General features: G+C 43.6%; 2 protein-coding genes across 2 annotated transcripts; both read right to left on the bottom strand.

Moving 5' to 3' along the window:
- Window positions 1-7,642: 7,642 nt before the first annotated feature.
- Window positions 7,643-9,913, bottom strand: LOC120049200 (protein S100-P-like). Its single transcript, XM_038995434.1, has 2 exons — window positions 9,071-9,913; window positions 7,643-8,849 (listed from the first exon to the last, which is right to left on the bottom strand). Exons 1-2 carry the CDS (start codon window positions 9,206-9,208, stop codon window positions 8,709-8,711), a joined length of 279 nt encoding a protein of 92 aa, XP_038851362.1. The 5' UTR covers window positions 9,209-9,913; the 3' UTR covers window positions 7,643-8,708.
- A 2,605-nt stretch (window positions 9,914-12,518) lies between these two features.
- Window positions 12,519-18,273, bottom strand: LOC120049199. The gene is made up of 5 exons (XM_038995433.1): window positions 18,166-18,273; window positions 16,887-17,246; window positions 16,650-16,763; window positions 14,465-14,592; window positions 12,519-13,046 (listed from the first exon to the last, which is right to left on the bottom strand). The coding sequence occupies exons 1-5, from the start codon at window positions 18,221-18,223 to the stop codon at window positions 12,984-12,986; spliced, it is 723 nt and encodes a 240-aa protein (XP_038851361.1). The 5' UTR covers window positions 18,224-18,273; the 3' UTR covers window positions 12,519-12,983.
- Window positions 18,274-20,123: the final 1,850 nt, after the last annotated feature.

Raw genomic sequence — 20,123 nt, 5'->3', positions numbered from 1 at the left:
CCTGGGTAGTACGTAGAGGTTTCACTATGCAGACGCATTGGGACGTCTCGTGACAGTCACCCTGAAGTAAAGCGTACTTTGAGGCAGACACAAGGGAACGCAGACAGAGGAGGGCTGTGTGTGTATGTGTGTGTGTGTGTGTGTGTGTGTGTGTGTGTGTGTGTGTGTGTGTGTGTGTGTGTGTGTGTGTGTGTGTGTGTGTGTGTGTGTACGTGTGTGTACACTGGCAGACAGCTGAGAGGAGCGAGAAGTGTGTCTGGTCTCCTCTCTCCTCTGGTCTGGTCTCCTCCCTCTCTCCTCTGGTCTGGTCTCCTCACTCTCTCCTCTGGTCTGGTCTCCTCCCTCTCTCCTCTGGTCTGGTCTCCTCTCTCTCTGGTCTTTCCCTCCCTCCCTCTCCCCCCCCCCCCCCCCCCCCCCACTCCCCTCCCCTCTACTCTCCCTGCCTCTACCCCTGCTCCCTCCCCCATCACCTGTATCTCCTGACTCCCATAACCTCCTCCCCTCTGGTCCCTAATCCAGAGATAAGCTCCTAATGCCTGCTAGAGAGAGAGAAAGAGCGAGAGAGAGAAAGAGAGAGAGAGAGAAAGAGAAAGAGAAAGAGAGAGAAAGAGAAAGAGAAAGAGAGTGAGAGAGAGAGAAAGAGAGAGAGAGAGAAAGAGAAAGAGAAAGAGAGAGAGAGAGACTACAACCACCTTAACGGAAGTGATTTCCTAACCTTCCGTAACAAAAGCCATCACCTATAGAGAGATTAACCTGGAGAGAGTCCCCTAAGCAAGCTGGTCCCGGGGCTCTGTTCACAAACAGACACCACAGAGCACCAGGGCAGTTAGACAATTAGACCCAACCAAATCATGAGAAAAAAAGAGAATTACTTGACATAGTGGAAAGAATCAACAAAAAAACAGAGCAAACTAGAATGCTATTTGGCCCTAAACAGAGAGTACTGTGACTGACCAAACTTAAGGAAAGCTTTTACTATGTACAGACTCAGTGAGCATAGCCTTGCTATTGAGAAAGGCCGCCGTAGGCAGACTTGGCTCTCAAGAGAAGACAGGCTATGTGCACACTACCCACAAAATGAGGTGGAAACTGAGCTGCACTTCCTAACCTACTGCCAAATGTATGACCATATTAGAGACACATATTTCCCTCTGATTACACAGATCCACAAAGAATTAGAAAAACAAACCCAATTTTGATAAACTCCAATATCTACTGGGTGAAATATCACAGTGTGCCATCACAGCAGCAACATTTGTGACCTGTTGCAACAAGAAAAGGGCAACCAGTGAAGAACAAACACCATTGTAAATACAACTGTATTGTAATGTTCGTCTTCCTCCTCTTCTGAGGAGGAGTAGTAGGAAGGATCGGAGGACCAAACTGCAGCGTGGTAAGTTTCCATATTTTAATAAAACAAATAGAACACTGAACAAAAACAACAAAGTGAACGAACGAAAACGAAACAGTCCCGTATGGTGACAACACAGACACAGGAACAATCACCCACAACCCACAATGACAAAACAGGCTACCTAAATATGGCTCCCAATCAGAGATAACGACTGACACCTGCCTCTGATTGAGAACCATATCAGGCCAAACACATAGAAACAGACAAACTAGACATACAACATAGAATGCCCACTAACATCACACCATGACCAAACAAAACATAGAAACATACAAAGCAAATTATGGTCAGGGCGTGACAGTACACCCCCCAAGGTGCGGACTCCGGCCGCAAAACCTAAACCTATAGGGGAGGGTCTGGGTGGGCATCTGTCCGCGGTGGCGGCTCTGGCGCAGGACGTGGACCCCACTCCACCATAGTCTTAGCCCGCTTCAGTGGCCTCTTTAGAGCGGCGACCCTCGCCGCCGACCTTGGACTGGGAACCCTAATAAAGGGCCCCACTGGACTGAGGAGCGCCTCCGGACTGAAGGGCGGCTCAGGACAGACGGGCGGCTCAGGCGGCTCCTGACTGAAGGGCGGCTCAGGCGGCTCCTGACTGAAGGGCGGCTCAGGCGGCTCCTGACAGACGGGCGGCTCGGGCGGCCCCTGACAGACGGGCGGCTCAGGACAGACGGGCGGCTCAGGCGGCTCCTGACTGAAGGGCGGCTCAGGCGGCTCCTGACAGACGGGCGGCTCGGGCGGCCCCTGACAGACGGGCGGCTCAGGACAGACGGGCGGCTCAGGCGGCTCAGGACAGACGGGCGGCTCAGGCGGCTCAGGACAGACGGGCGGCTCAGGCGGCTCAGGACAGACGGGAGACTCTGGCGGCTCAGGACAGACGGGAGACTCTGGCGGCTCAGGACAGACGGGAGACTCTGGCGGCTCAGGACAGACGGGAGACTCTGGCGGCTCAGGACAGACGGGAGACTCTGGCGGCTCAGGACAGACGGGAGACTCTGGCAGCACTGAACAGGCGGGAGCACCTGTAGGGAGGAGACGGAGAGACAGCCTGGTGCGGGGGGCTGCCACCGGAGGGCTGGTGATGGAGGCGGCACCGGATAGACCGGACCGTGGAGGCGCACTGCAGGTCTCGAGCACCGAGCCTGCCCAACCCTACCTGGTTGAATGCTCCCCGTAGCCAAACCAGTGCGGCGAGGTGGAATAGGCCGCACTGGGCTGTGCTGGCGAACCGGGGACACCATGCGTAGGGCTGGTGCCATGTACCCCGGCCCGAGGAGACGCACTGGAGACCAGATGCATTGAGCCGGCTTCATGGCACCTGGCTCGATGCCCACTCTAGCCCAGCCGATACGAGGCGCTGCTATGTAACGCACCGGGCTATGCCTGCGCACCGGGGACACCGTGCGCATCTCCGCATAACACGGTGCCTGCCCGGTCCCTCTCTCTCCACGGTAAGCACGGGGAGTTGGCTCAGGTCTCCTACCTGACTTAACCACACTCCCCGTGTGGCCCCCCCAATACATTTTTGGGGCTGCCTCTCTGGCTTCCAGCCGCACTTTCGTGCTGCTTCCTCATACCACCGCCTCTCGGCTTTAGCTGCCTCCAGCTCTTCCCGAGGGCGGCGATATTCTCCAGCCTGTGCCCAGGGTCCCTTGCCGTCCAGAATCTCCTCCCAGGTCCAGGAGTCTTGAGATTTCGGCCGCTGCTGCTGCTGCCCGTTACCACGCTGCTTGGTCCTTTGGTGGTGGGTGATTCTGTAATGCACGTCTTCCTCCTCTTCTGAGGAGGAGTAGTAGGAAGGATCGGAGGACCAAACTGCAGCGTGGTAAGTTTCCATATTTTAATAAAACAAATAGAACACTGAACAAAAACAACAAAGTGAACAAACAAAAACGAAACAGTCCCGTATGGTGACAACACAGACACAGGAACAATCACCCACAACCCACAATGACAAAACAGGCTACCTAAATATGGCTCCCAATCAGAGACAACGACTGACACCTGCCTCTGATTGAGAACCATATCAGGCCAAACACATAGAAACAGACAAACTAGACATACAACATAGAATGCCCACTCACATCACACCCTGACCAAACAAAACATAGAAACATACAAAGCAAACTATGGTCAGGGCGTGACATGTATTTATTTTCTTTTTTGTACTTTAACTATTTGCACATTGTTACAACACTGTATATAGACATACTATGACATTTTAAAGGTCTTGAGTTTGAGTTTGAGTTTATTTTTATTTTTACAGGGACAGTGCACATTAATCAACGTTTCAGTAAAAGTGCCGGTTTTAGCCAGCCGGCTAATTTTCAACCGCAGTCCCTGGGCAGGTTATTAAAAACAATTACAATATAGACAATAGCAACATAGAACAAGCAAGACATAGCAACATAGGACAAGCAAGACATAGCATACAGACAGAGCAACATAGGACAAGCAAGACGTAGCATACAGACAGAGCAACATAGAACAAAAAGCAGCAAGACAAAATTCATAAAAGCAACAAAGTGTTTCCACACCTCACAAGTTACAGACAACAGACATGGAAAGCGGCAACACACAGCTAGGGACCATGTTCACAAATCTGATTGACCTTTAGCCATGTCTTCAAGCATTTTGTGAAAGTGTGATATGTGGTGCAGTTATGTGTGTCTGATGGCAGTGTATTCCAGACATGGGAAGCTCTCACAGAGAATGCAGATTTACTAAAGGTGCTTTTCCTTAGGGGAACTATACAGTCACCTCTCATGGCAGACCTTGTAGATCTGCTGCCATATGTTTGGGTTTTCTGTTTAACAAAAATACTGAGTGGAGGGGGAGCCGAGCCATTTAGGATCTTGAATACAAGACATGCGTCGGTGTATTGCACAAGATTTTCCCAACTCAGGAGCTCATGCTTTCTGAGGATGTAACAGTGATGATGGCTATTGGGCTTCCTATCAAGCACTTTGAGAGCCTGTTTGTAGACAGACTGAATAGGTTTTAATGTTGTACAGCAAGCTTGGGCCCAACTAGTCAAGCAGTATGTTAAGTGGGGGAGTATCATAGATTTGAAGTACAGTTTTGCTACCTCTGTAGTCAAACAATTTCGTATAAATCGGAAATTAGCTAGGTTGAATTTGGTTATTTGAATTACCTTTTTCACATGCTTTTTAAAAGAGAGATTGGAATCAAGTATGATGCCAAGGTACTTAAAATCAGATACCACCTGGAGCTTCTCCCCTGACACATAGACATCTGGCTCAGTAGCATCTGTTGCCCTCTTTGTGAAGAACATGCAAACAGTTTTTTTCACATTGAGATGCAAACACGAGTCACTGAGCCACTTTGTAACCTGGACCATTACAGTAGTGAGTTCTTGTGCAGCTTGTTGTTTGCTCTTTGCACATATATCACTGTATCATCTGCATACATTAGAACTTCAGACCCAGTACAGACAGAAGGCAGATCATTAATGTACAGGCTGAACAGGAGGGGCCCCAGTATTGACCCTTGGGGCACGCCCACATCATAGCTAAGAGTGGGCGACAGCTCATTGCTCACTCTGACACACTGAGTTCTGCCTTCAAGGTATGATTTCATCCATCTCAAGGCATCAGGGGAAAAGTTGAACTTGGATAATTTTGTGATGAGAATATCATGGTTAACAGTATCAAAAGCCTTCCTTAGGTCCAGAAACACAGCCCCAACAGCACCCCCTTTGTCCATCTTGGACTTCACATTTTCCAGAAGAAAGCAGTTGGCCGTTTCTGTGGAGTGTTTCGCTCTGAAGCCAAACTGCATGGAGTGTAATGTGAAGGGGCTGTTGTTGAGGTGGGCAATCAGTTGTTCTGCTACACACTTTTCAACAACCTTTGACACCACAGGTAGTATACTAATGGGCCTGTAGTTACTCACGTCAGCAGGGTCGCCTGATTTAAAAATGGCCGTTATTATGGCCGACTTCCATACCCTTGGAAACACACCGAGACCAATAGATGTGTTGGTGACCTTAGTAATGGGGCCAATGAGTGACTCTTTGTAGTTTTTAAGAAAGGTAGAGTCCACCCCAAACACATCTTTGGCTTTAGAGTTCTTTAGTGAGCTAATCACCTTGTTCACCTTTGACTCAGAAACCTCCCTTATGATGAAGACAGGTTGAGTGTCATTCACTAACACTGAGCCCAAGAAACCAGTGGAGGGGTTCTGTGTCAGTACCCTGACAGAGTCAATAAAGTAGGAATTGAAGGCTATTGCTATTTCGACTGCATCCTGTGTTAGATTGTTATTCACCATGATTTCTAGTCTTTTTGCAGTGTTACTATGGTCTTTCCCTGTTAACTTTTTTAGATTCTCCCATATCAATTTAGAATTTCCCTTTGCTTCACCAATTATGTTAATAAAAAAGTTTGCCTTGGCCTGTCTGATTTCTTTCATCACCTTATTTCTCAACATGGTAAACCTACGTCTGTCATGCTCTAATTTAGATCTTAGGGCTATTTTTAGAGCATAATCTCGTTCTTTCATCAATTTCCAGATTTCTCCATTTAGCCAAAGAAGAGTGCTCTTTTGGCCAGGTTTGGATTTGATTTTCTTTAGGAAACCATTTATTGTAGTCTGGATTGTGGATAGAAAAACTTGACTATCAGCTTCCACGTCTGTATAGGACAAGAGATCATTCCAGTTAATTCCCTTAATTGCGCTTTCAAAATAGCTTAATTCACTCTTAGGTATTCTTAGTTGATCCGGCTTTTTAACAGTAGAATGGTTAAACCTGTCTTTATTCTTTTGAAACTTCTGTGAGTGTAATGTTAACTGTTAATTTTTGTTGTTTATTTCACTTTTGTTTATTATCTATTTCACTTACTTTGGCAATGTTCACATATGTTTCCCAGGCTAATAAAGCCCTTACATTTAATTTAATTGAGACAGAGAGAGAGAGAGAGAGAGAGAGAGAGAGAGAGAGAGAGAGAGAGAGAGAGAGAGAGAGAGAGAGAGAGAGAGAGAGAGAGAGAGAGATTGAGTGTGTGTCTGTGTGTTTGTGTGTGTGAGAGAGAGAGATTTAGAGAAAGAGGTGGAGAGGGAAGAGAGAAAGAGAGAAAGAGAGAAAGAGAGAGGATATGTGAGAGTGAGGTTGCGCTTAACAATTTTGCAATCCGATTACAGTCTCAGCACGTTTCAAAACAGTCCTTCAAGGTCCCGGTAAGTCCCGGGGGAAATGAGAGGAATTTAAGGAATTTGCTTATCCCTCCCTCTCAAACAAGAATCTAGTACAGTGTTATTTGCAAAAGGGAATTTGATTCTCAATTACAATTACTTTGCATTATACTAGCATGATTTAGGACACATGGTATGTGCCGATTATATTTTATTTAAAAAAAAAAATACATTGTGCACTCACAGCATGAGGGCAGTGTACCACAAGAGGGCAGCACTTGCATGGTCTTTTTGCATTCATTGTACAACTATATAAGTGTGTCACCTGTATGCCAATGACGATCAATAGGCAAGATAATCAATAAGGAAATTGATTAATGTTCACCAACAATACGAACCGTTCTCCACAAGTACATCATGAATTAGGGGGCGATTTGGGATTGGGCCTTATAGCCATTGTCTACAGTGGTGGAAAAAGTACACAATTGTCATACTTGAGTAAAAGTAAAGAGACCTTAATAACAGAAAATGACTCAAGTAAAAAAGTGAAAGTCACCCAGTAAAATACTACTTGAGTAAAAGTCCAAAAGTATTTGGTTTTAAATATACTTAATTATCAAAAGTAAATGGAATTTCGAAAATGTACTTAAGTAAAAGTTCAAGTATAAATAATTTCAACTTCCGTATACTAAGCAAACCAGATGACACAATTGTCTTGTTTTTGTTTATTGATGGATAGGCAGGGGCACTCTCCAGCACTCAGACAGAATTTCCAACGGAGCATTTGTGTTTAGTGAGTCCGCCAGATCAGAGGCAGTTGGGATGACCAGGCATGTTCTCTTGATAAGTGTGTGAATTGGACCATTTTCCTGTCAAAATGTAACGAGCACTTTTGGGTGTCAGGGAAAATGTATGGAGTAAAAAGTACATTATTTTCTTTAGGAATGTAGAGTGAAGTAAAAGTAAAAGATGTCAAAAATATAAATAGTAAAGTACAGATACCCCCAAAAAATGACTTATGTAGTAATTTAAAGTATTTTTACTTAAGTACTTTACATCACTGATTGTCTATGATAAGGGGTATGTAGACAGCACATGCCAGTCTTGAATAGATCCTATATTTATAGTTACAGCATCAACAAAATAGTGTACAACAATGTAAAGTACACGTTTGTTACATCACGTATATGCATGCAGCTTTTCATGTTCACATTTATAAAGGAAATATGCAAGGAAATATCTCTGAGGTGTAATATTGGTTCACATGCTGTGTAGGAGATATGATATGATACCATTGTGGTTTGATAAAAGTTCACTTCCTAAGTGGTTTGTTTCAAGGTGTAACATGCATGTTAACACCTACACACGCTAAAAATAGGCATTGGATCTGAACGGATAGTTTTCAACTGAATACTATGTTCTTCTATCTTCTTTAATGTGGTTGAAAAGTTCAATTCGGTTTAAAGCCTCTGGCTGCATGTTCAATTCATGTAAAAGATTGTCGTTCTGCAGAAATATTGTCTCTATAATGTCTCTCATCTCATGGGCTGAGCAGAGTGCCACTAATTTAATTCAGTTTTAAACATACCTGTTGCACCAGAGGCCAAAATAATCTTTGCTGCCTGCCATTCACCGGTCACCTGTGGCCACAAGATGGCCATGAATAGCTTATATGCCAAAACTCCTGCCTTTATTTGTAGTTTGCCCTACTTAACAGCCGACCGTGTATAAAGTGTCTGAGGTGACTCAGATATAAAAAATCAAAAAAATACATTTTAAAGTAATGTAAACACCTCTAAATTATTGTATATGATGACTTGTTATTTAAGTGGTGCACAAAATAACGAAAACAAGACTGAAAAGATAAAATAAATGTATTTTGTAAAAGTGAGTAAATATAGGCCTACTCGACAGTCACTGTTTTAAATGCTCCCAGGTAACTGGGACAGGGATTACTTACATTTTCAGCCACAGTTGGAAGACAAGACCACCACACAAATGGATAAAGATGCATTTAGTAAGAAAATGATTATTAACTGATTATAAACAGAAACAGGGAGATTGGGGGAACTCTGGTCTGGCGGGAGGCACTTGCTACTTGCAGCCGGGCGTGACTCGACCACAATTCTGCATGAGGAGCTCATTTCTTGGGGCAGCGGTTGTGGCAGGCGCAGGTGAGAGCAGAGACCAGGACTATGAACTCATTGAAGTCCACCTCAGAGTCTCCATTATGGTCCAAAGCCTTCATCAGCTTGTCACAGTCCTCAGGGTTCTTAGAGGCCTGCAGAGAGACGGAGGAGAATGAGGAGGTCCCACAAAACAACATGATTCATCTCAACGATTGTTATTCACACAAATAGCATGATATATAAACTAGAATTGACTTCATGATAAATCAGTAGATCTGAAAACAGCTTGCCCTTTGGATGGGACAAGCCAGAGTTGTTGAATCTAATACATTTGCTGCAGTGTAGCGTTGGCCTACAATGCAGTGTACAGTACCTTCAGGAGAGAAGGCAGCTCCTTTTCTATCATGGTCTTGAGCTCAGCCTTGCTCAGCGTGTCCTTGTTGCCCTCGGCTCCGGAGTACTTGTCAAAGGTCTTCAGGAGGATGGCCATCGCTGTCTCGAGTTGGGACATGACTGCTACTGGTGATGATAAAGTTAGGGCAAAAACTCCAAGGCAACGTTTCGGCGACCGGACAGGAGGAGAGGTGAAGGTACAGACCGAGTGGAATTGAAGTCTGCTTTATATTCTGCTCATGTATTAATGTTGACTGATGTTTGAATCAAGGAACTTACAAAAGCGACTGTTGGCTCAGTGCTTGGGAGGTGGCAGTGACCGATAGTGTTTGATTTGGGGGAGTTTACGGTTGTGTCAACATTATCTTAACATCAAAACGCCTATTGCAAACTTTACCTCAATGACTGGTTCCGTAGAATTCTGTCGTGCGATTTTGTCAAATTGGATTTGATTCAAGAATAGTTAAAGTGTTCTTAGGAAGGTGTTTGGATCCGGGTGCATTGTGGCTGTTTTCCTTCAGAGCTGCTGTTAGCTTACTTTGAGTGGCTTTTTGGACACAAGCCTAATGTGTTTTGGTTAGCTACATTAAATGGTTACACTATGATTAGAGTGTTTCTGTAGGAGAGTGAACATTCAGTAACTAGAAGTCAGAAAAGATCACATCATGTTCTTTGATCAATACCACATGACCTGACCAGGCAAAATTCTGGGCTATAGTTGCAGTGTAAGAGAGAATATAAATTATATACCGAACGAAAATATAAATGCAACATGTAAAGTGTTGGGCCCATGTTTCATGAGCTGAAATAAAAGATCCCAGAAGATCCCAGAAATCCATACGCACAAAAAGCTTATTTCCCTCAGATTTTGTGCACAAATTTGTTTACATCCTTGTTAGTGAGCATTTCTCAATTGCCAAGATAATACATCCACCTGACAGGTGTAGCATATCAAGAAGCTGATTAAACAGCATGATCATTACACAGGTGCACCTTGTGCTGGGGACAAGGAAAGGCCACTCTAACATGTTCCATTTTGTCACACAACACAGTGCAACAGATGTTTTAAGTTTTGAGGGAGCGTGCAACTGACATGCTGACTGCAGGAATGTCCACCAGAGCTGTTGCCAGAGAATTGAATGTTAATTTCTCTACCATAAGCCGCCTCCAATGTCGTTTTAGAGAATTTGGCAGTACGTCCAACCGACCTCACAACCGCAGACCACGTGTATGGCATCGTGTGGGCAAGCGGTTTATTGATGTCAATGTTGTGAACAGAGTGCCCCATGGTGGCGGTGGGGTTATGGTATGGGCAGGCATTTTTCAATGAATTGCATTTTATCGATGGCAATTTGAATGCACAGAGACACCGTGTCAAGATCCTGAGGCCCATTGTCGTGTCATTCATCCGCAGCAATTACCTCATGTTTCAGCATGATAATGCCCGGCCCCATGTCACAAGGATCTGTACACAATTTCTGGAACCTGAAAATATCCCAGTTCTTCCATGGCCTGCATAGTCACCAGACATATCACCCATTGGGCATGTTTGGGATGCTCTGGATTGACATGTACGACAGCGTGTTCCAGTTCCGCCAATATCCAGCAACTTCGCACAGCCATTGAAGAGAAGTGGAACAACATTCCACAGGCCACAATCAACAACCTGATCAACTCTACATGAAGGAGATGTGTCACGCTGCATGAGGCAAATGGTGGTCACAACAGATACTGACTGGTTTTCTGATCCACGCCTGCCTTTTTTTAAAGGTATCTGTGACCAACAGATGCATATCTGTATTCCCAGTCATGTGAAATCCATAGATTAGGGCCTATTTAATTAATATCAATTGACTGATTTACTTATATGAATTGTAACTCAGTAAAATCTTAAAAATTGTTGCATGTTGTGTTTATATTTTTGTTTAGTGTAGTTTCCCTAGTCTTAGATGAAGTGTTAGCCAGTCCCAGATCTGTTTGTGCTGTATAGCCAACATATCTGGGACCAGGCTAGAAAAGGGTATCTCCACAGATAGAACAATGAGACAGATATTTCACTGGATGTATAAATGTGAAGCACCCGGTTGGTGTTTCCACTCACTACCAAATATGGTAGTGAGAGGAAGCCCACTGGCGGGCAGTGGGAGAAGATGGAACGAGATGGATTTTAGCCGACATTCTGCACATTTTCTCATCGATTAAACATTTGATCTAAATACAGTTTTCTGTTCCCAAAACTAGAATCTGTTAAAGAACAGAGTGGACTACGTTTTATAGACTTTACTCTTTTCAACAGTTTGAAAAAATGTAAAGGCGAATTGAGTTATTGCACACGCGCACTTCACAGAGTAGGCGTTCCGTAACGGAAATATGCAGATAATACTAGAACACGCCAATAGGATATGTGCTTGGCTCTGCCCACCTCTTTGTTTGTTCTGCCCACTATGACTCATTTGTTCGCATTTGAAACGACAAGTTGTGGTCTATCTTGGTTAAGTTATGAAAATCTTTGGGTATCTCTGTTCTGTGTGTGTATCTGGTCTTCTATAGCACTGTTTCCTGGAAATGCTGCTCTCTTTTCTGGTAAACATTTAGGATCCCTGCATAGTGACGCTTTCTTCAAAAGACAACCTGTGTGTCTACATATTACAGTAATCAATCCCCTGAATTAAACATGTTTGTTCAATATCAAAACACAACTTCATATACCAGATTCATCTCTGATGATAACAAGTAAACGTGTGAATAGGAAACCAAGGATCTTGCCAGACGGCAGAAGCAGTGAGAATGTGTTACTGTGCCTAACAATTCTGTCTTGGTAGGAGTGCAGCCATGGTTACAAACTGTTGTTTGTTCTTATAAGATGTGAGTAGGTGTGTGTCTGCTTACTTTGTAGGACCTAGTGACTCATTGGGAAAAGTTGTAGGATCCTATATTAATATATATAACATATTAAGCGTTTACGACTACGGTGAGCATATCATTTGTTAGCTGTGAGCAACTGATAAAAGTGTCAGCTAAACAGCTCTAAATAGCTGAAATGTAAATTTAACTGTCCTTTTTCCTGATCTGTTCCTCAAATAATTTCACAATGTGTATGAGTGTGTGTCAATTTGTAGGGCAATCACATCTACTGTTATTGTAAATACTGTTCTGTTTCTCATTTCTGTTCATCCTGTAGTCTACAGTAGACGAGGGGCCATGGTTACTACCTGAGGTATAAGCATATACTGTCACCACCGTCTGCTCTGTTTCCATTTCCTGTCACTGACCTATGAGAGAGCCCCCAGACACCATAATTTCCACTGGTGACAAAACACCAGTCAAACCGAGAATCTTAAGGCTGCATCTCTGGACTGTATGATTTTTGTCTGATGCACAATCATTGGGCATTTTTTTTAAATTCTACTGTATTTTAATTTGCAGTCATTATTATTGTCAAAACGCACTCAGTGATATATATGTCTCTTGTGTCGTATAATTTCCACTTTTTCTCTTTTACTCGCTTTCTCTTGTCAGGCACATAGACACATTCACGTGCATATGTGCGCACACGCACTTTTCATGTGAACACTGGCTTTTGCATAGGTCGAAGATACAAACCAGAGTTAAATAAAGGGTAACTATTCACAGATCTCTGTAAAAGTACCTCATTGCACAATCTAGATTTACATGAGTTTCTCTTTCGCTCCCTCACTGGAGAATAAAGTACATTCCACACAGTAAAAATGGTTTATAGAAGAAACAATAGCAGTAATAACCTACTGCAATCAAATACAAAAACACACACATCAAAAAGACACTGTACATACATACTGTAAAATACATACAGAAAAGACTGACACATGAAACGCAATAGAAAAATACATTCACAGACTGGGCTGAGCCGGTCCTTAACCTTTGTCTTGGGTTGGTAAAGCCATGTAATCAAGTGATTCATACACCTGGACTTGACACTGTGAGAGAGAGAGAGAGAGAGAGAGAGAGAGAGAGAGAGAGAGAGAGAGAGAGAGAGAGAGAGAGAGAGAGAGAGAGAGAGAGAGAGAGAGAGAGAGAGAGAGCGAGAGAGAGAGAGAGAGAGAGAGAGAGAGAGAGAGAGAGAGAGAGAGAGAGAGAGAGAGAGAGAGAGAGAGAGAGAGAGAGAGAGAGAGAGAGAGAGAGAGAGAGAGAGAGAGAGAGAGAGAGAGAGAGAGAGAGAGAGAGAGAGAGAGAGAGAGAGAGGAAAAGTCAGCAATGCATATAGAATAACAAACACTTCAGAAACGTTCTGATATCTTAAGTGAGATCACCATGCCTATAGAACTTACTCCACTAAATCAGGATAGGAATATTAGCCTGTGAGTAGGGTGTGGTACTGTGTATTGTGACGGTAGGTGGTATGATGTGATTAGCCTGTGAGTAGGGTGTGGTACTGTGTATTGTGACGGTAGGTGGTATGATGTGATTAGCCTGTGAGTAGGGTGTGGGACGGTGTATCGTGGCGGTAGATGGTATGGTGTGATTAGCCTGTGAGTAGGGTGTGGTACTGTGTATTGTGACGGTAGATGGTATGGTGTGATTAGCCTGTGAGTAGGGTGTGGGACAGTGTATCGTGGCGGTAGGTGGTATGATGTGATTAGCCTGTGAGTAGGGTGTGGGACTGTGTATTGTGACGGTAGGTGGTATGATGTGATTAGCCTGTGAGTAGGGTGTGGTACTGTGTATTGTGACGGTAGGTGGTATGATGTGATTAGCCTGTGAGTAGGGTGTGGTACTGTGTATTGTGACGGTAGGTGATATGATGTGATTAGCCTGTGAGTAGGGTGTGGGACGGTGTATCGTGACGGTAGGTGGTATGATGTGATTAGCCTGTGAGTAGGGTGTGGGACGGTGTATCGTGACGGTAGGTGGTATGGTGTGATTAGCCTGTGAGTAGGGTGTGGGACGGTGTATTGTGACGGTAGATGGTATGGTGTGATTAGCCTGTGAGTAGGGTGTGGTACTGTGTATTGTGACGGTAGGTGGTATGGTGTGATTAGCCTGTGAGTAGGGTGTGGTACTGTGTATTGTGGCGGTAGGTGGTATGATGTGATTAGCCTGTGAGTAGGGTGTGGGACGGTGTATCGTGACGGTAGGTGGTATGATGTGATTAGCCTGTGAGTAGGGTGTGGGACGGTGTATCGTGGCGGTAGGTGGTATGATGTGATTAGCCTGTGAGTAGGGTGTGGGACGGTGTATCGTGGCGGTAGATGGTATGGTGTGATTAGCCTGTGAGTAGGGTGTGGGACGGTGTATCGTGGCGGTAGATGGTATGGTGTGATTAGCCTGTGAGTAGGGTGTGGGACGGTGTATCGTGGCGGTAGGTGGTATGGTGTGTACTGATTATGAGACTCACCCATTGGGTGGATCCTCTGGAGGAGGAGCTCTGGTTGGCGGCCTCTTCCAGCTCCTCCATCTTCAACTCCTCGTCCTCATGGTTGGGGGCCTCGTGGATCACCCTGGTTGCTCTGTCTGGGGCACCACCTGCATACACCAAACACATACAGTGTTGTAAACTAAATATTTGCCTCCTTTCTAGTTTTCTCTATTTTTGCATATTTTTGATACTGAATGTTATCAGATCTTCCATCAAAACCTAAAATTAGATAAAGGGAATCTGAGTGAACAAATAACACAACATTACATGCTTATTTAATGTATTCCATTAACATTGTTGTGCAACACCCAATGCCTCTGTGTGAAAAAGTTATTGCCCCCTTACACAAAAAAAACTGCTTGTGCCATCTTTAGCTGAAATGACTCCAACCAAACGCTTCCTGTAGTGGTTGATCAGTCTCTGACGTCACTGTGGAGGATTTTTGGCCCATGCTTCAATGCAGAACTGTGGGTTTTCAAGAATGAACTGCTTGTTTCAAGTCCTGCCAAAACATCTGAATTGGGATTAGGTCTGGACTTTGACTAGGCCATCCCAAAATGTCAAATTTATTTATTTTTAGACATTTTCATGTAGAATTGATTGTGTGTTTTGGATCAATGTCTTGCTGCATGACCCAGCTGCTCTTCAGCATCAGCTCACAGACGGATGGCCTGACATTCTCCTGTAGAATTCTCTGATACAGAGCAGAATTCATGGTTCCTTCTATAAAGGCAAGTCGTCCAGGTCCTGAGGCAGCAAAGCATCCCCAAACCATCACACTACCAACACCATGTTACTGTACCACCACCATGCTTGACCGTTGGTATGAGGTGTTTACTGCAGAATGCAGTGTTTGGTTTTCACCAGGCATAATGGGAACCATGTTGTCCAAAAAGTTATACTTTTGACTCATCTGTCCATAGAACATTCTTCCAAGAGTCTTGATGATCATCCAGGTGCTTCCTGGCAAACTTGAGTCAACTTTGTGGATGAGATGGGTCCCATTATGTCTGGCGAAAACTAAAACACTGAATTGTTATCAGAGAATTCTACAGGAGAATGTCAGGCCATCCGTCTGTGAGCTGAAGTGCAGCTGAGTCATGCAGCGAGACAATGATCCAAAACACACTATCAAGTCTACATGAAAATGGCTAAAAATCAACAAATATGAAGTTTTGGAATGGCCTAGTCAAAATCCAGACCTAATCCCAATTGAGATGTTGTGACAGGACGTGAAACGAGCAGTTCATGCTTGAAAACCCACAAATGTCGCTGAGTTACAGCAGTTCTGCATTGAAGAGTGGGCCAAAAATCCTCCACAGCAATGTGAGAGACTGATCAACAACTACAGGAAGTGTTTGGTTGCAGTCATTAGAGCTAAAGGTGGAACAACCAGTTATTGAGTGTAAAGGGGCAATTACTTTTTCACACAGGGGAGTTGGGTGTTGCATAACTTTGATAATTAAATAAATAAAATAAGCATCCTTTTACATTTTTTTTGTTGTAAACTTAGGTTCCCTTTATCTAATTTTAGGTTTTGGTTGAAGATCTGATAACATTCAGTACTAAAAATATGCAAAAATAGAGAACATCAGAAAGGGTGCAACTTCTTCCACAGGTTTATACTTTTTCACGGGTTTGTAGATATCAAGGGCGTACACAGAAAAACAACCAAATAACAGGATGCGTCAACTCACTGTCTTGCATGGTAACAAAGTGATACAGCGTTGAATATATACTGTAACTCTGATCTGTTGCAAAATGGGCTTGAAATACAAAACTAGGGACTGCTGCAAGTTTAGGGTGAAACGGCTTGAAAGACAAGACTCCGTGGCTGCTCTATAGAAATGAAAATGTACACCGTCGGATTGTAGGTTCTGATCTACTCTATGAATGTACACATATGTAAACGTTGTTTGAAAAGCTACCATCGCTTTCATAAGCACACAAGTGTAGTATCCTATAGCAGTGTTTGACTTGGACTGAAATAGGTGCCGGTACTGTTTTATATTTAGGTGCAGAGGCTCCACAATACTTTTGAGCTGATATTCTATAAGAAGAACAGGAGCTCAAGCAGTAGAACATGTGAGGTGTCGGTACTCAGCTCCAGTCAAGCACTGATGTAAAGATGTCAAATAAACATAATATCGCAATGCCCTCTGACCTTGGTGTCTTTTCCGTGCCCTGTACAGGCAGATGAGAGCGATGAGGAACAGTGGCAGGACAGCAAGTGGAATCATGATAGGCAGCAGTTGGGGCAGATTTCCTTCTGAGGAATCTGCTGTGTAGAATGAGTGGAGTTATTAGCAAACTATTGCAATAAGATCTATAACCAGTTTAACTTGTTCTTAATGTATAACTTTCCCCAAAGAAATGTTAACTGTCTCTAATCAATACTCGCCATTGTTTGTCGTATTTTGGGACGTAACTGTTATCCGTGTCCCATTCCCAACGGATTCAATAAAAGATGGTATCTCTATAGTAACTTTACAGAGGTAAGTTCCCATGTCATTTCTGGTGAGGTTTGAGATGGTCCAATTTGAGCAGTTACAGGCTACAGTCTGTTGAGATGCCCTGTCATGACACTGACTGTTGTTGACCAGTAAACTATTATATTTTATCTCGGTGTGTCCTTCTTTATGCAGATTAACTGTCGCTCTTGACACATTTGTATTCCAGCAGCACTGGATCTGAACAGTGTCCCCCTCTGTTACTGTTACATTATGAGGAGACTGGATCACCACCAACGTGTCGCTTATACCTGTGGAGAGAGAGAGAAAACAGCATATTAGTGAAACATCAAATGACAAGGCTAAATAGTATGACATTCATGAAGCTGATGTAATGTATTCATATTAGGGTGGTACCATTACCAAATCAAAATAATTATTACCATATAAAACATGGTATAAAACTGGGTATAAAACGGAGTATAAACCACGGTATAAACCATGGTATAAAACGGAGTATAAAACAGGGTATAAACCATGGTATAAAACAGGGTATAAACCATGGTATAAAACATGGTATAGAATGGGGTATAAAACGGGGTTTAAACCATGGTATAAAACATGGTATAAAACATGGTATAAACCATGGTATAAAACATGGTATAAAACGGGGTATAAACCATGGTATAAAACATGGTATAAAACATGGTATAAACCATGGTATAAAACATGGTATAAAACGGGGTATAAACCATGGTATAAAACTGGGTATAAAACCGAGTATAAAATGGGGTATAAACCATGGTTTAAAATGGGGTATAAAACATGGTATAAAACGGGGTATAAACCATGGTATAAAACTGGGTATAAAACCGAGTATAAAATCGGGTATAAACCATGGTTTAAAACGGGGTATAAAACATGGTATAAAACGGGGTATAAACCATGGTATAAACCATGGTATAAAACGGGGTATACGCGTAGTTTAATGAATTCTACAAGCATTGTTGTTGTTGTTAATGATCCCAAAATAAATGCATTGACTACAGTGAAATGAATGAAAACAAGTTAAGAGAAACTAAAAGGTAATGTCCAGACCAGTAGAATATGTAAATTACCGTCCCTTTAAAAACATTGTGATGTTTTAGCCCGGTTAGCCAATATGGTGTTGGTTTAATCTAAGATACTGATGGTCCAAATAAATGTGTAACTCAATATTTTGTAACCTACCCCAAGATGAGAGGGAACAGAGGGAGGAGAGGAGCAGCCAGACCAACAGATGCTTCATCTTTCTGAAAGGGTATCAGAATGAACCCAGTCACTCAGCCTTCAGGTGCTGTGGCCTCCCCCTCTACACACACACACACACACACCCAGGGCATGAGAATCACAACTGACACACACTCGCTGTGGACTTCCTTTGATGACGCACTGAAATGTTAACCACAGAGTAACTTCTCTCCATCTTTCTCTCTCTTCTTTATGTGCGTAATTTGTGTTCTTTCTTCATGCTGACCCTTTGACCCAATAATGTCATCTTCTTTTGGTCTTGCTGTCTGCTCTATACCAGTTGATTTCAAGTATCTGCAGTTCTGAACAAGCTTTATTTGTTGATTAAAGATCTAGTCAAAGTTTCATCATTGGCAAAATTATGGGGGGAAAAAAGAACTAAATGTGAAGATTGTGAAATTTCCATTGTTGTATCACTCACTGTCACAAGTCTAACTTCCTTCCAACAACATCTGATGTAAAAATTTAGCAAAGAGAAGATATAAAGCAAACATTTCGGCGTGGAATTGGCATGGTGACTGCAGGAATGTCCACCAGAGCTGTTGCCAGAGAATTTCATGTTCAATTCTCTACCACAAGCCACCTCCAACGTTGTTTTACAGAATTTGGCAGTACGTCCAACTGGCCTCATAACTGCAGACCACGTGTAACCACGCCAGCCCAGGACACCACATCCGGCTTCTTCACCTGCAGGATCGTCTGAAACCAGCCACCCGGACAGCTGATGAAACTGAGGAGTATTTCTATCTGTAACAAAGCCCTTTTGTGGGGAAAAACTAATTCTGACTGGCTGTGCCTGGCTACAGGCCCACCCATGGCTGTGCCCCTGCCCAGTCATGTGAAATCCATAGATTACGCCCTAATTTTATTTAATCTTTATTTAACAAGGCAAGTCAGTTAAGAACAAATTCTTATTTACAATAACAGCCAAACCCTAACAACGCTGTGCCAATGGTGTGCCGCCCTATGGGACTCCCAATCACAACCAGTTGTGATACAGACTGGAATTGAACCAGGGTCTGTAGTGACGCCTCCAGCACTGAGATGCAGTGCCTTAGACGCCTGCACCACTTGGGAGCCCCAATTAATTTATTTCAATTGACTGAGTTCCTAATATGAACAGTAACTCAGTAAAATCTTTGAAATCAGCCTCCCGGGTGGTGCAGTGGTCTAAGGCACTGCATCTCAGTGCTAGCTATACAACCAAAGACTCTGGGTTCGAGCAGCCGGACGCGACCAGGAGGTCCATGGGGCGACGCACAATTGGCCTAGCGTCGTCTGGGTTAGGGAGGGTTTGGCCGGTAGGGATATCCTTGTCTCATCGCGCACTAGCGACTCCTGTGGCGGGCCGGGCGCAGTGCACGCTGACCAGGTCGCTAGGTGCACGGTGTTTCCTCTGACACAGTGGTGCGGCTGGCTTCCGGGTTGGATGCGTTCTGTGTTAAGAAGCAGTTGGGTTGTGTTTTGGAGGACGCATGGCTCTCAACCTTCGTCTCTCCCGAGCCCGTACGGGAGTCGTAGCGATGAGACAAGATTGTAACTACTAACAATTGGATACCATGAAATTGGGGAGAAAAAGGGGGGTAAAATGAACAAATATATATATTTGAAATTGTTGCATGTTGCGCTTATATTGTTGTTCAGTACATAATATTTTTGTGGATCCAAACGTTATGAATTAAAATTGACAGACTTACATTGACTTTTCTTCCACTGGTAGCTATAGTAACAGAATATGGCCACCAGTATAATGACTGGGAGACATCTCAAGGTGTAGGGGACTGCTATGTCCTCCGAGGTCTCAATAACCACTGTAAGCACATACATGGTGTCAATACACACAAGTTATTATACAAATCCTCACAGACTACACATGGAATATTGGTATTCAGGACAAT

This window comes from Salvelinus namaycush, chromosome 6 (genome assembly GCF_016432855.1).
Source record: "Salvelinus namaycush isolate Seneca chromosome 6, SaNama_1.0, whole genome shotgun sequence".
Lineage (NCBI taxonomy): Eukaryota > Metazoa > Chordata > Actinopteri > Salmoniformes > Salmonidae > Salvelinus > Salvelinus namaycush.
The sequence above is the reverse complement of the archived record's forward strand: the minus strand, read 5'-3'. Positions and strand labels throughout refer to the sequence as shown.